At 36.0% G+C, this 19,744-nt stretch overlaps 1 protein-coding gene across 1 annotated transcript; it reads left to right on the top strand.

Moving 5' to 3' along the window:
• The first annotated feature begins 2,601 nt into the window (after positions 1-2,601).
• On the top strand, positions 2,602-17,593 carry LOC149685904 (uncharacterized). The gene is made up of 5 exons (XM_089870880.1): positions 2,602-2,840; positions 3,276-3,553; positions 3,608-3,670; positions 16,965-17,182; positions 17,540-17,593. The coding sequence occupies exons 1-5, from the start codon at positions 2,602-2,604 to the stop codon at positions 17,591-17,593; spliced, it is 852 nt and encodes a 283-aa protein (XP_089727006.1).
• The last annotated feature ends 2,151 nt before the right edge of the window (positions 17,594-19,744 follow it).

Raw genomic sequence — 19,744 nt, 5'->3', positions numbered from 1 at the left:
ATTGTTTGTAAGGGTATTTTGGCTAATGACGTAATGGACCACTTTAGGTTGCTTCAGTGTGCGATCTATATCTTAGCTTCGCCTTGTTTTTCTAGAACACTAGTTGATTATGCAGACGAGCTGCTTGAAACGTATGTTTCTTCCTGTCCTGATTTTTATGGTCAAAAATTTGTTAGTCTGAACGTTCATAGTTTAAAACATTTAGCTGCAGATGTGAAAAGATATGGACCATTAGATGCTTTTAGCGCATTTCCATTTGAAAATCATTTACAGTTTTTAAAGAAAAAATTGCGATCGCCTAATAAACCACTTCAGCAGTTGTGTAAACGTTTAAATGAGGGTCAGAAACTATTCGCTAAACAAACGAGAGATAGTGGTAATCTACTGAAACAGCAATTTAAAGACAACAGTCCCAATATACCAAAGAATGCTCAGTCTTTTAAAAAATTACAGACCCCCAACTTTATTTTAACTACTCGATCTGGTGATAATTGTGTTAAATTAACCACTGGTGAAATAATAAAGATAAAGCATATCTATCGGACAGAAGGAAAGAAAATTATGTTAGCAGGAAGTTTATGTAAATATTACGATAACATTTTTACGTATCCTCTACCTTCGTCAGCCCTGGGCATGTTTGTTGCCAGAATCTCAAAATCTGTTAATCAAAAATGCTTCCTTAGTTCTAACGACAACAATTCACTGGTCACGATTATTCCAATTCTTCACTATGCATAGTTTTCACGGATTAAGAGTAGCAACTCAGATTGAATCTGAAAGATAGAACAGCTTTTCTTTAGTCCGTTTAGAAAAAACGACTACTAAAATATCAGGCTATCATTTTCACATTAAAGCAAATCGCGCATCCAATGAATCTCCTACAAGGTAACTTTCCTCCTGATTTCCAGGCTTAGCTTGGCGAGGCTAGTGGGCGAGATTTATAAGTGCACTCATAAATTCCGCCCACAAATTCCATCTGCCTTCGACAATTAAGTCAAAACTTGAGTACATGAGGATACTCACCTTGTAGGGGATCCACTTTGGACCCACTCTTTGCTTTAGAGTTATTTTTTTAAAGAAATAAATGCTAAAACGGGAGATAACAAATGAGACGTCATTAACCATTTACTTTCTTTATTGGAGGATTCTAGAAAAACCAATAGGATTTGGTTTTCCTTTGTTTTTTAGTTTCTATACTTTAGGCCAGATCGATGTATGTAATATTCAGCTTTGCCGAAGGAACAGTTGAGGCTGTACCATTGTCTTGGTGCCCGAATGAGAAATCCTGCTTCTGGCCCCCAGGCAGGTTGAACCACGACACTGTTAAGCTGATCACATCTTCAGCAAAACCTAGTTCAGACTGAAGTTTGTACGAGGGGAAAATAATCTACAAGACCAGTACGTTACTAAATATTTAAAAACATATTCGGTTTGTCAACATAAATAAACAAAATTTCCGCAGATTCATATAGTCAAGCGAGGGAGAAGCTGAGGAAATCGGAGGTGACCTCCGACTTAGCCAGTGAAGCAGAATGTGGGCGAGGCAAGAGACGAAGGTTAAAAAGCTATCCTCCGTAGACGTTTTGAATAAATCTTATTCAGAAGATGAAGAATTAAACCTTTCTGCAAAGAAAACGCAAACAATCAAAGGACGAAAATCTATCGTCTTGCCAAAGGCTCCTCCAATCCCATTGAAAAATAGTAAGTTAACAAAAAAATGCGAATACCCCAAAAGTTTAGTATCCCAAATGGGTAGGATTTTATGAAAAAACTTTTAATTTTAATGTTTTAGTTGAAATGGCAAAGTCGTTAAAGAACGATATGAGAAGAACAGAAAAAAAACAAACTAGCCCCTCATGATAAAAGTACGTTATATTTCTGATTTATAACCCAATTACAATTTTGTTTTTTGAATAAAGTGAGGAAGGATCAAATTAGGAATTCCTCTACAAGTCATTATCTAAAAGTCTTCAAGAGCAAGGGTTCTATATCTTCAAAACTTGGGAATGAAGGTGGTCATTGTACCACTAAAGCCATTGATGGAAATATTTTTACTAGTTCTTATTCTTGTGGTGATTCTTCCACCGACTCCCGTGACAAATGTGGTACTATTGCTAAAACCAATGACAAAGGTAATTACTCCATAAAATATTTTTTGAAGTTGATACTAATGTTAAATATTGAACGTGACTCTTCATTCAAAGACTGTGATGATCCAGCCTCTTCAACTAAACACTGTAATGAACGTGGATCGTCCACCAAAGAATGTGATGAACATGACCCACCAACCAATAACTGCCATGAACGTGACTCGCCAAACAAAGACTTTGATGAACGTGACTCGCCTAACAAAGAATGTGATGAACGTGATCCTCAAACCAAAGACTATGATGAACGTGATCCTCAAACCAAAGACTATGATGAACGTGATCCTCAAACGAAAGACTATGATGAACGTGATCCTCAAACGAAAGACTGTGATGAACGTGATCCTCAAATGAAAGACTGTGATGAACATGATCCTCAAATGAAAGACTGTGATGAATGTGATCCTCAAACGAAAGACTGTGATGAATGTGATATTCAAAACCAAAGAATGTGATGAACGTGATCCTCCAACCAAAGACTGTCATAAAGGAAATCCTCAAACCAAAGACTGTGATGAACTTGAGCCTCCAACCAAAGACTGTGATGATTATTCCTCTCAAACCAAAGACTTTGATGAACGTGACGCTCCAACCAACGACTGTGATGAACGAGACGCTTCAACCAAAGTCTCCAAAAAACATGTCTCTTCAATTAAAGTCAGAGTCTCTGAAAAACGTGACTCTTCAATTAAAGTCAGAGTCTCTGAAAAACGTGACTCTTCAACCAAAGCCTGTGATGATAGTTATTTTTCCAACAAATTAGACTCTAAACATGGTGATGTACGCAATTTCCTTGCAGAACATTCTGATGAATTTGTAGAAGAAATTGAGTCTTCAGATGAAAGTGCCTCTGGATCTTTTCCTTCTGATAAAACACTTGCAACACGAAAGTCCCCTGGAACAACCAACTTTGAACGCGTTTCTCTCGAAACAACCCGCGCTAGCTCCATTTCATCTAAGCGAAGAAAACTATTTGAGCCTTCGCCGTCAAAATCCAAAATACGTCCTAAAACTCTAAAAACTATCTCGCATAAAAAACAAATCAGAAGTGGTAAAAGTTTCAAAAATGCATCGCCGACAAAGCTTCCAAGGGGTTTAAGTAGCTTTAAAGCCCGTTCACCATTAAAGAAACCGCACAAGCAAAAGCCTAAAATCATTTTCGCCGCTAAAACAGAAAAGGGATCTCGAATGTGAAGAAATTTTTCCATTAAACTATGAAAAGGATTCCAGAAATAAAGATTTGTCGTCAAAGAACGATAAACCCAAGAAAAATCTGCCCATTTCGCAATCACTTCAAGAGTGGAATTCGCCTCTAACCAGCCTTAATTCTGGAACGCCACGACGAAATATAAACACTGCGCTTTCAGATGTGTTTGTCAACACATGCTATTCAGCCAATGATTTAGGTAATATAATCTGTAATTTCGATTCGCCATCAAGCCTAATGACTTTGCTTTTAGCGTCAACATCAGAACCAGTGGCTAATAGAAATGCGTATCATAGAAATCCTGATAATTTAAAAGGTATAGTTTTTTACACTGTAAAAAATAATGTTCTTAAAATGGTGTAAATATGGTTTGATGTGCCTATTCTGGTCTTGCCATGTAACATAAAGTATTCAAAAGGGTTTTGAACTTTATTCAGTTTAGCAAATGGTTTAGAGTAAACCATTAAATGGTTTAATATAAAACCATGTCTAAAATTCTTTTACTGTAAACCAATAGGCAGACTATAATGGACAGATATTGAACCATTGTCAAAATGGTATAAATTATTCGAACGACGCTCCCCTGGTGGTCAGATATAGCTAATTAATGTTTATATTTAAATATTAATATTTCTTTTTCAATAATACAAAATTCTAAACATTGGCATTAAATAATCTCAAGCAGTAAGATAGTAGAAATTTGAAAAATTTATTTATTAAAAATTATCAGTTGTATATAACTTAACATAAATTTAGTAGGTGGCGCTATGTCTTACTTTCTGATATGGAAATTTTACCTTCATTCATATTAAGCGCCACTAGTAGCAGGTCTGGAAACTACTCCCATAGAGACTGGGTAGTTTACGAAGGTTAGCAGAATCGCCGTCAGTTTGCGCGGCGCTCCCGGTCTCTCTGGGAGTAGTTTTCAGACCCTACGTAAGTGGTGCTGAATAGGAATAAGGCTAATTAAGCTAAGGTAATGGTATTAAATAGTGTCAGATGAAAGGTTTTTTTTTTTAATTTTTAAAATTTTATTTTTTATTTGACTCTAACAACTAGTGTATTAAGTTATCATTTCTATGGGAGTAGTATCCAGACCCTCCGCTAGTGGCGCGGAATAGGAATAAGGTCTATTATGATAATTTACAATAATTTTTACTTTGTACCATAATTTGATAGCGCACTATTTGGTACGCCAATTTACCATAGTTTTGCAAGTCTGTACCATAATAATGAAATATAATAACATAAAAGAAACTAGCGATAAAATTTACCTTCGCTGTGGTTTGATATGAAGTATGGTGCCCCATGCGATCTCCCCATAAAGCCTAATAGAGTGCTGTCAGAAGCGCCGGTGTGACGTCACCCATGCTGTTTTCCCATAAAGAAAAAACGGTAACCGTCATGGTCGCCCATTGCTAAAGGCAGACTCGTGACGTTTAACCTTGGATCTGACGTCACAATTGACAGCACTCTATACAATCTATGGCAGGGAGATGCCATACAGGCTATAAAAATTGGGCGACGGGTCAAAAAACGTTTTTAATAATTATAGAGACATTTTGGTAAATTGCATTTAATTAATTTTAATAATTTCGAAAGAAGCAAATATTAACACAGAAGAAATTTTGTAACATTTTACTCCCCTCTATATTCTGAAAGCTACTGCTAATATACAGTATATTTACTTCGAAATGATTTACATCTGGCGAAATCTAACATTACTTAAATGCCTATATGCATGTAGATAAAAGCATTTACAAATCTATAGAGAGCACAATTTCGTCAGGGAGGGAAAGCATAGAGTGTGAGACGTAACTTAAAGTAGATATGTGTCATCAAAATATTATTGACTTAAAAACTAGTAAACAATAGTAAACAACATAATGGGAAGTAATTTTTCCGCTGCTAAACAGCTAAGGTATTTTATGAATTTCTGAAAAGTGAATTTACAGATTACAATTTTTAAAGATTGGAAAATAACTAGAAAAACTGGAGGGCATTTACTATCTATTAGGCCAAAAAAATGTAGGTTGTGTTTCTACTTTAATACGTCTACAGCATTTGTAGGCGGGACACTAAAATTCCCTTATTAGGGGGGATAACACCGAAATAAGACGTTGCAAAGTATGGATTCATCCACAAAGCCTCCTTTTGGACACTATTGAATCGCGTAGCTTACAAACTTTGATTTAAACGGAATGTAGTGTTTGCTATTAATTTGGTATTTATCGAGCAATTCGTGTTCGGTTTGCTCATCGGGAATTAAAACCACCCATTCATCAGGCCTTTCTTCAACTTCATATGCATGAAGATGTTTGCAAAATTCTTTCACTTTGAAAACTATTCCGCACAGGCGTAAGTACGTATTCAGACAAAAAATATACTTAATTTGAACTAAGCTAGTGACTTCATTTTCATTCGTTTCGTGCTTAATAAAACAACTAGTCAAAAACATCATGTTGTCGTAAGTGGCTCGTTTAACAGAATAAATTCTATCGGGGTAATCTGGTTCTAACAAAGCTTGAAGTTTTAATGGAAGACTGTTTTTCAAAATTAATTGCCCTGCCGAGGTATTTTGAAGACTGTACTGCCTTTCTGATAATAAATTATAACACTGATAATACTGATGTCTTGTTGCCATCGTTTTCGTGATATTTTTGAAGTTGTTCGAGGCTACGGCCACTTTCTTAAAAAAACTGTGTTTGGCTTCAAACCGTATTGACGATATGGCTCTCAGTGGTCCGTAGTTAAGAAAGGCTTGGGGGTAGTGTACCAAATAATGAAATTTGGGGGTTATAACGGAAACCCCCCAAAGTTCAATAGCGGATTTGAGGAATGCATCTACGAGGTTTTGAAACGTTTCTATAAAGGACGCATGCAAGTGATGCGCGTAAACAAGGTCTACAATTTCTCTTAGTTTCAAATAACAGACCCATATTTTGTCATCATTATCTGGCAAAGAAGGGAAACAAATGAATGGTAGTAACCTAAATAAACAAAAGATCTCACTAGCCGACCCTTTAATGTTGCTGTTTCCTAAAATCGAATTTCTTATTTGGGGTTCAGGGTGATTTGTTTCTGTTCTCCCGTATCTAAACGACGTTAGTTTTTCATTAAACATTTCAAAGCTTAAAGTCTTGGTTGTGATCATATGTTGAATAGTTAATTTTAAAACTGATAAAATAACTCCTTCGTTTATATCATGCATAGCGTCTGGCGGTAATTGCTTTGTTATATCAAAACCTTTTATTTCCATCAGCGGACTCCTTATGTTAACACCATAATTTCTGCGCATACTTGGATCTAAATTTATTCCTTGCAAGTGGTAATTGTGAAGTGGTAATGTTCGAGACCGAGACTGACTCTCTTTTGTTATATTAGCAATATCACTTTGATGTACCATACAAAACCGGCAAATTCGGCCAGAATTAAAATTGGTAGTAAAGCCTCCTAATTTATGAAGTCCTAGATTATCCCCTGAAAATATGGAAGCATTCACAATAAGACGTATTCCCAGTTTTTCAATAATTATACCTTGAGATAAAATTTTCAAATCGTGAATTAGCGGCTTCATAACCTCTTGGAAACCGTATTTATCAACATCAATTGATTTCGCTAAAAAAACTAATTGAATATCACTAAGCTGTGACCTGTACTTTCCATCAAGGTTTAATATAGAGAAATAGCAGCCAAGGATTTTATGTTTTCCCCTTTTTGAGCCCAAAGGATCAACAGACTCGTAATCATCATGGTATATTTGAACATGAACAATAATAGTTTCATATCTATCGCAATATTTAGTTGAATTTTCAATCACGTTTTTTGAAATTTCACCTTGCAAAAAATGGCCAATGCAATCATTGGGTATTTTTCTTAAGCTCACATGTTTGTTTAACATTTCGCCTGAAGAATAGAGTGCTTCAATGGTTTTAATTATGGGAACATAGTGGAAAACTCTAACAACACCAGAGTGTAATGACTGAGAAAATGTATATTGAATGGGACTAATCATACTAAACTGATTTTTGCATGCGACTGATATCTTGTAAGTTGAATTCAAGCTTTCAAAAGCTTCCTTGACTTCAACGCTTTTAGAAAATATTTCGTTTTCGTTGAAGTCTATTCCTTTGGACTTTAAAATAAGGACAATATCTTCTTTGTTTTTTGCGAGTAATTGTTCACAATAATCTAGGATGTCATTAGCTAGAGATTGTACGACGCCTTGAGGTAAATGATGTTTCTCCCGATATTTTAAAATTATCTTTAGAAGAGTTTCACGTATTTCTGGTGGTTTAAAACAGTTTTCACGTCGGCTTTGAAAATCCTCGTTTTCTGTTAATACGTCGGAAACTATGTTTAAATCCTCGTTTGTCACGCTTCTCTCATTCTCAACCGTTGCTGATTCATTGTTCAACAACTCTTTGTGTTTGTATTTCACATGTCGACGATATGTTGACATGTTATTAAATGACCTACCGCAACCACTTAAACCGCACACAACGGTGAAATTGGGGTCGTGGCCATGCTTGTTTTGCATGTGAGTCAAAAGTAAACTAAGTTTTTTCGCGAAAAAGGTGCATCTTACGCAACTATAAAATTGCGCATTCATTGCTTAACTTTAGGCTAGTGGCGCTAGGCGACAGTTGTTGCGAATCAAATTAGGTAACTTATTTTTAAGTTCGTTCTCCGGGAGGTCAACATGATTTTTCGCAATTTTTTTTTTCCTGGAACTTGCATATGGCAAAATTAATTTGCAAACTGGAACTTCAGATACTAAATTTCAGTGACTCCAAGACATTCTAAAAAGTTTTAAAGTATCCACATTTTTCGCGCGATGTTGAAGTGAAACGATTCACGGAAATTTATTCTTTTTGCAATATAAATGTTGGGATTTCTTAGAACTGTTTAACATTACTCCTATTTCTTGTAAAAATCAATAACTGTACAGCCGAATCTGGTCAAACATAAAACTAGGTAAAACTTCTAGAGTCCTACCCCAAAAACCAGTCTTTTCAAGGTTAAACAGTAAAATCTTTGTCGCATTGTGGGGTCAAGCCCCTCTTAAACGAAATAAAGAAAAGAGTAAGAAATTGAGCAGCGAGGCTAGCGTCGCGAGAGAGAGAGAGAGAGAGAGAGAGAGAGAGAGAGAGAGAGAGGACGCGAAGGTGATTGCAGGCCAGATTCGGTGAATTTCTTCCATACCCATTGAATAGAGTAATGTCAGTTCTACGTTCGTATGCAAACCTCATACCCTTCTATCTCTTAGCTCAGTGTCATCCCCCTACCAGGCGCGTACAGTATCCCCTCTTACAAAAGCGCGCCCAGAGGGATACACCGTCTACTCCCCTCTCTACCGACACTACTCTATAAAACTCAAATTTTCTAATTAAACAGTCTTAAATTAAAAAAGTATATGAACCAGAGTCACAGAGTCAGAGTAAAATAACCCGAATTATTTTAATAAAAAATGAGATGAACATAAGTGAACGCAAGACTTTTATGAGATCGACATAAATCATGGCTGATGAGCGAGGGCAAAGCCTAATTATCTCATTATCGCATTGAAAACTTTGATGTTCAAATAGCCAAATATCGAGATAGTCTTCCCCATCAGATTGTGACGTCATCAGGTTGTTGTCAAATTCCACCCTCTCGATAGTTAAAAACTCATTCTGTGGGGAGGCTCAATAACAGGCTTCTTGCTCGCTTCTTAGTTTTGAAAAATTTAAACGTGTTATACTAATACATATTCTGAATGAAGTGTATTTGTTCTTTCTGATAGACATGAAATTAATTCACTTAAAAGAAAAAAATTGGGACACCCTATCCCTTTATACTGTTGAGAGTGTAAACATTTTTATTTTGTTAATTGCTACACCAGAAGATAGCCTTCTCCTGAGCACGAAAATATGCAACGACTTTTGAGAGCTAATTAAAATCGGAGGTACGCCTACCGACTGATAAATAGGCTTCCTAACGAATGATGATTATTTTTAACTTTTTAAAAGTGGGCATGATTTAAGTTGGATCCAGAGATGTTCCCTCTCTCACTAACTCTTTTTTTAAATAATAATAATATCTAAGCTTTCCCACACTTTCACCCGGTGCCCCTATTTTTTTTTTTTTTTTTGAGAACTAAGGGACCCCACTCTGGTAGGTATTTCAGAACCCATGCACTCTAAAAGGAGAGGCAAGAGAAATTTTGCTATGACGTATGTCTCTTGGTATTCTAGAGACCTACATGACAGCGTATAAAATTTTCCTCCCCTCTTTCACTCTCGACGATATCTATACAAATTTTCAAGGTATGAGAGAAAAACATATTCAACATTAGAATAGAAACTTCTACATTCTTAAACAAGCCAAAAATAAAAATGATATTCAATAGCTGAAGTTTTAAAAAAATCTCCAAATTGCTAAAAATGTTCAGACTACTTTTACAATTTTAATTTTGATGCTGAATTTAAATAACTTCTTCAACATCTCAAGGTTGAGTTCCCCCTCGCCCTTATTTTGTCTTCTACACAAGAATCATGGAAAATAAACACTAAATGAATGTAATTTAAACCTGCGCAATGTGGCTGGCTGATAGCTCATTTCCGGCCAGTAGACGTATGCTCTAACAGGAAACGGATTTTCTACTTTGAAACGTTTTGAACAGTGGAAGGCAGATCCTTCCATTCCTTAGGTGTTTATTTTCTTTGCAAGAGTCACGTGGGCAAAGAGTTAAGGCGCTCCTATAGAGTGCTGTCAGTTGTGACGTCAGATCCAAGGTTAAACGTCACGAGTCTGCCTTTAGCAATGGGCGGCCATGACAGTTACCGTTTCTTCTTTATGGGAAAACCGCATGGGTGACGTCACACCGGCGCTTCTGACAGCACTCTATTACATGCCCACATTAAAGAGACATATGAACACGATCTATGTGATATTAAAAGCACATAAGCGTAAGCAACTAAACTGAAAAATATTGACTAGCATCTTTTGCAAACGGAAAACGTTAAAGCATTGAAAAAAATTTGTCACACTTAAAAAAGGAAAACAAATTTCTATGTCGACGCACATAACCTTTAATTAGTAATAAATCGGTGGAAGCTTAGCTCAGTGCTGTACTGGGGATATATTAAAAATATTCTAGCATGATGAAGGCTATTTTGATAATTTGAATTCATATTAATTTCCTTTTCAACACAAGCGTTTAAAAAATCTATAGACCGCCAGTTATTTTTTAAAATCGGAAAAATAAAGTGGACTTCTACTATTATATTCACAACCCAACACTTTGTATGGAACAACTTGTCTCCTTCCGCGCTCTTCTCTCTCAAACCTTTCCTCATTGGCTACCAGCCTACCACTTACTTCCATTTGCTTCGCCCGCTTATAAAAAATTTCTTTCGCGCCAAAAATCTGGTTTAGTTCACAAATTCGCCGCTGCGTTTCGCATATACCCATGTCTCTTCAGTGCTAGGAGACAGTGCGATGTTATACCGTCCAGTAATTCTAGGGAGCTGTAAATATGATCCACTTCTGGTAACGGCTATTCGATGATTTGTAGTTCGTAGTTTCGTACCGCGATTTCAGTTCGACACATCGCTCGGAAATCGGGAGATTCGGGACTTAAAAGAGTTTGACTAAGTAGGAATATTTGGAAGAAAAAATGTCCATTTTAATACTTTTGTGTTGCGGTAAAAGAAGAAGGAAGTTATCTTTGAATAATCCGTCATACTCGACGTTTATTGAAACTTTAAAAAACGACGAGAGCTGCAAGGACTTCGTTGGACCCAACGTAATTTATCAGGTAACTAATATTTCTTTTATTATGAATTATAAAGTATCTTTTTGTTTAAAAACATACTTGAGTAACTTACTCAACTAAAGTCTCTTTGACCATTAGAAAGGGCCAAAAAAAACTTTCAAATTGTACAAGTTCATTGCTTTTCGAACCCTTTCTTATAGTGGAAAAGAGACTAAACGTTTTTTACCTTGGTTCGAATTTCTTCTAATTGTTTAGACAAGAAAAATTGGCGCGAAAATTGGGCCTAAACCCTCTATTCAGCCATGCTTCAGCCTAAGAGAGAAAGGGGGCTAGCTCCGACGGGAGATTCTTAAACGCACACCTAGTTACACCTTAGTTACGCGCATCACGTGACCACGCAAATCCCAATTCAAAAAATAGCGGGTTCTTCATGCTAGCTTAAGTCTTAGAGCGCGGAGCTGTATTGTAGAAGGAGTAGAGACTCGTAGCTTCCCCTCTACTAAAAAAAGCTAGACCTTATTTGTCCATAAAAAGGGGGTATGAATTTTGACCCTCCCTCCAAACCTAGGCGAGCAAATGTAAACAATAAAGATGGCCGCGAGCTACGAACGTTCAGGAGGGTTAAGCCTCGGTCTTTTGTGTATCGACGGGAGTTTCTCAAGCGTTTGCAAATCTTATTTAAATTTTTATTTTTACTATTATTTCTATTATTTCTATTTATATTAACTATCATATGGAAAATATTCAAAGAATTAAGCCGGGAAAGAAGAAAACGACGCCTTCTTTAAAACACGTGACTTCAGAGATTGTTTACATTGGCTCGTATGCGCGAAAATGAAGCGCGGAACACCAGTACGCTATTGTCTAGGCCCTAGTGGCCGAGTCTCTACTCCTTCTACAATATAGCTCCGTGCTTAGAGGCAACGCCGCCTGCACATGCAATGATATTTTTTAATTTTATCAGTTGTTAACTCTGCCCCCCCCCAAAGGCGTTTATCCGTCTTACGGTAGGCGGTAGGCGGCAACGTTAAGAGTTAGGGGGTACTAGTCAGTGACTAGTAGTCACCATCAATAGGCACTGCCTAAGTTTAAATTGACTAGTAATCGTCCTTATCAGGAACGTTTACCACTCATTCACTAGGTTGTTCGTTTATTTTTTTTAAAGGTTTATGACGAACAGTTTCGGAAGAACATTGATATAGATACGACAACAGAATTTCATGACCTGATGGAAATCGTAGTTGTTCATGACGTTAGTTTTGAATATATAGGTTTAGCGTAACTAGAACTTAAATTAAATTTAAATACTATAGAACATTGAAGATACACCACCAGCAAAAAAACACCGTTTGGAAAATGATGAAATTACAATAAATGTGAGATTTAAATGCTCTTTTTAAAGACTAATTTGCTATAAAAAATATATTTACCTGTATTTCAATCTAGAAAGTGGTACCTGCTGTCATCTCCGAAGAAATAGAGCCTCCTACAGTATCATGGTATCCAGCCATCCGATTTATAATGAAACCATTCCCCTACCACACCTCCTTTCTCCCTTAGCTAGTATAAATGACCTAGCTATATTTAAGATTCAATTGTTTGATAATAGGATTGTTCAAGACGAAAGAAGAGCTGTTGGTTTTGGTTCAAGGACTGACTTTACATTAAATTATACCTTGCCTGAAATACCCATGATATACCAAAATCCAAAACTATACAACGGAATTGAATCCTCTGGAAAAATAGCTCTAAACAAAGAACTTGTTAACGTGTTGTTCAATGATATTTTGAAAAGATATTCCCTGTATGTATAATATTACTATGAGTTTAGCATTGAGTTATGAGATAATAATTCTAAGTTATTTACTAGGTATCCATCTTCACACATGCACGTAGCCAAAAAACTAGTTCAAACCTACCCACACTTAAGACAACAGCCAGGGGAAGGTTTTGTAAGAATATGTTTATTTCATTTAAAGGGGGAATGAAGCCAAACCAAAGTGGTTTTTATATAGTTTCACCAGGAAGGGATGTATTTACATTGAGGAAAGGAATAAATTGACAGCATTTTAAGCTTTATCTCCAGTCCACCTGAGATTATCTCGGCCTCTTAAATTCATTTAGCATCTCTTTTGGTTCTTTTAAACTCGTTTCAGCGTGATGCGAATAATGAAAACACACCACAAAATAGTCCCTGCTACGTTTTACATTCCCCTATCTAGATTGAAAGAGCGAACTGGGCTATCGTGCTCGTGGACCTAGGGAATTTACACATTCCATCTGAATAAAAATTTATCTCTTCCTGGTTCAACTTTGCCTTATTCCAAAGTTCCTATCTGCAATTTAGCTATCTCAATTGCTGGATCTTTTATTTAAATTTTCTAAGATAGCTTTTACTTATATACTAATACATCCTCTCATTGAAAGGAAAAGTGGTATCATCAACTCAGAACAAAATTCAAGAACTTTAGGTTCGGTTTGAATGAAGTTGACACAGTGAAAGCAGCCAAATTGAAGTACGGCAAATCATCTTATAAAAATCAAGGTTCTAAACTTAGATCCTCAAACTTGATTTGTTCAACAAATCTTGATGAAGACTCAAGCGAACCACCTGTGGAATGTTTTTCTTCCCTTCTAAGTGGTACCACTAGTATTTCCAGGTCTCTAGAGACCATAACCATTGACAGTAACCTAGAGACGATTGCAACTGAGAGTAATTTAGAGGCGACTACAACTGAGAGTAATTTAGAGGCGACTACAACTGAGAGTAATTTAGAGGCGACTACAACTGAGAGTAATTTAGAGGCGACTACAACTGAGAGTAATTTAGAGGCGACTACAACTGAGAGTAATTTAGAGGCGACTAAAACTGACAGAAATTTAGAGGCGACTACAACTGCTGACCATACTTCGAATGGTGGTTCTCATAAGTCGACTGCCACTCTCAGATCTACGACGCCGACGGCCACTCTCAGATCTACGACGCCGACGGCCACTCTCAGATCTACGACGCCGACGGCCACTCTCAGATCTACGACGCCGACGGCCACTCTCAGATCTACGACGACGACGGCCACTCTCAGATCTACGACGCCGACGGTCCCTCTCAGATCTACGACGACAACGGCCGCTCTCAGATCTAAGACGCCAACTGCCACTCTCAGATCTCCGACGCCGACTGCCACTCTCCGATCTCAAGAACCAATTCAAATCGAAAATTGTGTTCAAAATGGGACTACTATGCGATTGGAATGCAGCATCGACAATGGATCAGAAACGCTTGTCCAAAAGTCAGATGAAGTTGGACCAAAACTCATTAGAAGCTCACTTCAAAAATCTCTTTCAAAAAAGAACTGCAAAACTAAAACATTTAACCGTTCATTTACTCAAGTAAAAGCTAATGATGAGTTTGAGGATGAATCGAGTGTCAATACCAACAAAAAATATATGCAAGAAGCAATGTTAAAAAAGCAACCAAATTGGCAAGTGATAGACATCAAGATGGACAGAACGTTTTCTGATCGGCAAAAGCAAATAGTTCACAAGAGAGTAGAATCGTACAAAATTTCAGAACAGTATCCTGCTCTTAAAAACATAAGACAGGTAACTGATTTAATTATCTAACAGCTATGAGTTTTATTAAGTTTTTGTTATTTTTAGATTTACATTGAATTTAAAAGAATCACTGGTATAAATTTGGAGGAAAAAATAGACACCGCTCTAAAATCCCACGCATCAAAAATTTGGAGCATGAATCTGAAAGCTTCGGTTGAACTGCGTGCACAAATAATGGAGCTAGTTCTAAACGTACCAGATCATGAAGCTCAAATGGGTATGAAAAAAAGAAAATAGCGAACAAATGAGTTTCGAGCAGAGTATGGCAAAATTTCCAAGCAATCTCTGGCCCTTTATTTATTATATCAAGTCGAGTTCACTCTGGTTAAAACATTAGAACAGCGACTTTGGGAAGCATCTCTACCCTCAAAACCGAAACATTGGAGCTAGTTGGAAGTAGCACGATATTTTGAATCTCACATCACTCTGCTAGCTCATTAAGTCGTGTTGCATGCCTTAGAAAAATTTATAATCAATCTTTGACATTTTTAATGTATTTAATTTATCTATTTCATAGACCTTAAAAAGGCGTACACCATACTACTGATTCCAGGGCTCTTTAACGAAAGTCACAGAAGTTTTTTCTGCGCAAATTCTGACACAGTTAGGCTTCTATTTGGCCCCGTCATAGTCTATTCCGGACCAGATTGGTTTACCAATGAAGAATATGAGATATTTGTAGACGGGAAAAAACTTCTAGAAGTTGATGGCTTTTACACAGCCGCAAAAATACTGTTCGCGGTTTATTTTGTTTTTAACATAGAATACAATTGCAATATCGAAAAGTCCCTAAAATTTATAGAAACTTTCTTTCTGGGAATGAAGAATCCCAAATGTGGTTCTGCTGTGGGCAAAGTAATTAAAAAATTCATTTAATTTTCACGTAAGAAATAATTCGAAAAAAATATTACTGCACTTAGTTTTCTTGTCTTCTATGACTCGAGCGAAAATACTTTGTTCCTTGTATTTAAAAAAAATCTTCAAATTAATCGAAAAATAGTAAAACTTATTTCTTTGTCTAAAGCATGTAATATAATATGTGCTTAATCAGATGATTAACATACAAGGACCAAAATTTTCTTTTTCTTTCTAATGAAATGTTTTATGTTCGGTTTTTGTCATTTATGACTTATTTTCTCAGTTAGAAAAACCATTTTATTATATTGCTTTTCGAAATACTTTAATATTATTATTTGATTTTAAAAAGAAAATTAATTTTGGGCTTCACTCTTAAATTGAAAATGAGCCCTGAAATCCATCCTCTCTTTATGATAAAATGTAGTTTACTACATTCAAAATTTAAAAGAAAATATATAAGTTCAGGAATATTAAAGTTTAATGTCGCTCTTAATTGGGTGACTTAAATTTTTCATTTCTAAATAAAAATAAAAACCTTTGTTTGTAAAATATTATTCACATGTAATGTAACGGGCTTTAATTGTGAAACTGTATATACATATGTATTTCAAATTTTGTACTTTAAAATAAAGAATGAATGAATAATTGATTTGGAAATTTTATAATTATTCCTACCATAATTATTTTAGTACACTATCATACCATATACCGTTTTATAAGGCGCCTACAACCTAATACAAGCCAACCATGTATGGTTATTTTCAAAACCATTATGAGCTGAAGTAATCACCTTAAATGGAAATATATACCATAAAGGGTTTACAGTTAAAACTTTCAGGGATTCAATCAAAACCATTTTCTAATTAATAGCCTTGAAAAGGTTTACAGTTAAAACTTTCAGGGTTTCAGTCTAAACTATTTTCAAATAAAAAGTCTTAAAAGGGTTTACAGTTAAAACTTTCAGGGTTTCAATCTAAACCATTTTCCGATAAAAGGTTAACAAAGGGTTTTAAATGAAACCCTTAGAGTTATGATTTATCCAGCATATTATTCTAATGGTTTATCATGGAACGTTCTCCGGTTTTGATTTTGGACAAAAACGACCAATTCATTTATGGTTTCAATCGAAACCATTATTTTTTACAGTGTATGACTGTTAAGCACTTTCTTCTACTATGTACAAACTTAGTCTCTTTTACAAGTGGCACTTTCAAAAGGTTTAGAAAATACCACAATAGATGGTTAGTTTTACGTATGGTCTCAGAGACTTGTGGACTGAGGCATAACCCTTTAGTTAATAAATATTCGTCCAATTTTATTTAAAACGGTATTAATCGACCTTAGAGCAAATTTAAAATTATAAATTTCCAATTTACAGATGAAAGTAATGAAAAATTCAAGAAAACCGTTCTTCTAATGCTGAGTGATTTGAATACGAAAGTAGATTTTCTCATAAATAATTCCAAAGAAAGTACAGGTGCCTCAAATCAAGAGATAACTGAAATAGATGAATTTCCCAAACTACCTCTTTCTTCACTCCAAGAACTGAAGTTAGTAGAAAATCTACTGGAGGACGAAACAATTCGGAAAAAAGCTGTAAGGGTTACATTTCTATTTTCTTGCGTTCATTTTATAAATATAACAAAATTTAACTATTACAATAGATTAAAATGTTTGCTTCCTTTGGTGGGAAAAAAATAAAAAACTGTTGTCAGAGACTATTTGATAAAGTTTTGGCTCATCACTTAATCTTGAAATTCAACTGGATACCCTTACGAAAATAAATCGGTCTAAACATGGTCTATTCTTGCACTTTAAACACTAAAAGAAGTCTTATTTTGTTCTTGATTAGTCTAAGTTAAAAATAGGGATGATCGAAGGTTTATTTTAGGCTATTATAAGACCAATATTTAGCTTTAGTTTTAAGATGGTCTAACTTAAGATCCATTTTAGGCTTATGATACGTCTTTGCACGGTCTTAGCCAAGAGCAATTCTGGATTCCCTAAATTACAGACCAACATGAAGGTCGTACTTTTTTCCCTTTTCCAAGAGATTCTTTAGTCCAGTCTTACATAAAAATGCTTAAGACGTCTTAAAGACGACCATGTTCAGGGTTAAAGATGACATCTAAAATCGGTTGCCCTTGTAGGTCAACTTAGAGGTCTTAATTCTTCCTCTTTCCAAGATGTTCTTCAGTCCGGTCTAACATTAAGATGTTTAGACGTTTTAAAGACGCCTATGTTCAGTGTTAAAGATGACATCTAAAATCGGTTGCCATTATAGACCAACTTAGAGGTCTTCATTCTTCTTCTTTCCAAGAGGTTCTTCAATCCGGTCTAACATTAAGATGTTTAGACGCCTTAAAGACGCCTATGTTCAGGGTTAAAGATGACATCTAAAAACGGTTGCCCTTGTAGACCAACATAGACTCCTACTTTTTCCTCTTTCGAAGAGGTTCTTCAGTCCGGTCTAACATTAAGATGTTTAGACGTCTTAAAGTCGCCTAGGTTCAGGGTTAAAGATGACGTCTAAAAACGGTTGCCCTTGTAGACCAACTTAGAGGTCTTAATTCTTCCTCTTTCCAATATGTTCTTCAGTCCGGTCTAACATTAAGATGTTTAGACGTCTGAGAGTCGCCTATGTTCAGGATTAATGATGACATCTAAAAACGGTTGCCCTTGTAGACCAACATAGAGGTCCTACTTTTTCCTCTTTCGAAGAGTTTCTTCAGTCGGGTCTAAGATAAGATGTTTAAGACTTCTTAAGGACGCCTATTTTCATGGTTAAGGATGACATCTAAATTCTGTTGCTCTTGTAGACCACTTTGAGACTCATTCTTCCTCTTTCCAAGAGGTTCTTCAGTCCGGTCTAACATTAAGATATTTAAGACGTCTTAAAGACGCCTATGTTCAGGGTTAAAGAAGACACCTAAAATCTGTTGCCCTTGTAGACCAACTTAAAGGTTTTAATTGTACCTCTTTCCAGGAGGTACGTTTTTCAGTCCGGTCTAATAGTAAGATGTTTAAGCAGTCTTATAGACGCTTATGCTCAGGGTTAAGGATAACGTCGTAAGCTGCAAGTCGTTATAGACGCAGAAAATCATGATCTACATTTTCAGACGTCTATGTTTATTCATGATCTTGTCATATTCCAACACGTTAAATAAACATTTAGAAAAATATCATCCCCAACCCAAACAGAAGTCTGATGCGAATTAATATTATTGACAGAAATTATTTCTGTGCCATCATTTCTAGTGTAAACAACCATTTTTATGGGATGTCGATTTAAGAAGGCTAGGTCTCCGTTGTAAAGCAAGCATCAACTATCAGTTTCTTAACAATAGCAAAATATTCTGGGGTTCGGTTGAAGGGGGGGTTCGTGTTTAAGAAAGAAATAATTTATCCTTAATCTAAGCCACCGTCGCTATTTTGGTATGTAATGAAACAGTTATGTCTTTTCATTCTTAGCAGCGTTAAACTCGTATAAGTTTTCCGTTCGAACAGTTCCAAAAATAAGAGGTTTTTAGCCTAGAAACAGCCAGGTTGTGTAAGAAAAAGGCGGGAAATGAACATGCAGACTGTAGAAGGTCAAAAGAAAAAACATGAAAGCGTGAGAAGGTCTAAAAATAAGAGGTTTCTAGCCTAGAAACAGCCTGACGCACGCGTGGAAGTATAATAAAAAGGCGGGAAATGAACGTTCGAGCATCGAGCCACAGTCGGGTGAGAGCCTGCCGGTTATGTACATAACGGTTTTTTCGCGCTTCCATATTCCCGTTTTTAAAAGATCTGTCAGGTATCATCGGATTAATTTTCATACTAAACCCGCATCGTTTGACTAAACTGTACCAAAAGTAAATAGATATCAAAAAGTTAATAGCTTTAAGTCAATCATACCTTCCCGCCTTCATGCTATGTAAAATGAGTATCGAGTATCACGTGGCTTGCTTGTAACCAATAGGATGTTCGCATGACGTCATAGAAGCGACAAGAGATATTGGAAAGCAGTACGAATAACTGAGCATCATGGGAGTAAATTTAGGGCAATATCATTGGTAGCCGCGCTTACGTGATGGAAAATGGCGCCGTAGTAGTGCGGGTAATTGCTGAATTATGGTAAATTATATTAAAACACTAAAGTCTAAAACTGTAATTAGT

This window comes from Phalangium opilio, unplaced genomic scaffold (assembly GCF_054372755.1).
Source record: "Phalangium opilio isolate 3A_F unplaced genomic scaffold, DU_Popi_V2 ptg000032l_1, whole genome shotgun sequence".
In the NCBI taxonomy this organism is placed as follows: Eukaryota; Metazoa; Arthropoda; class Arachnida; order Opiliones; family Phalangiidae; genus Phalangium; species Phalangium opilio.
Note: the sequence above shows the minus strand (reverse complement) of the source record. Positions and strands in the feature narration are given on the sequence as shown.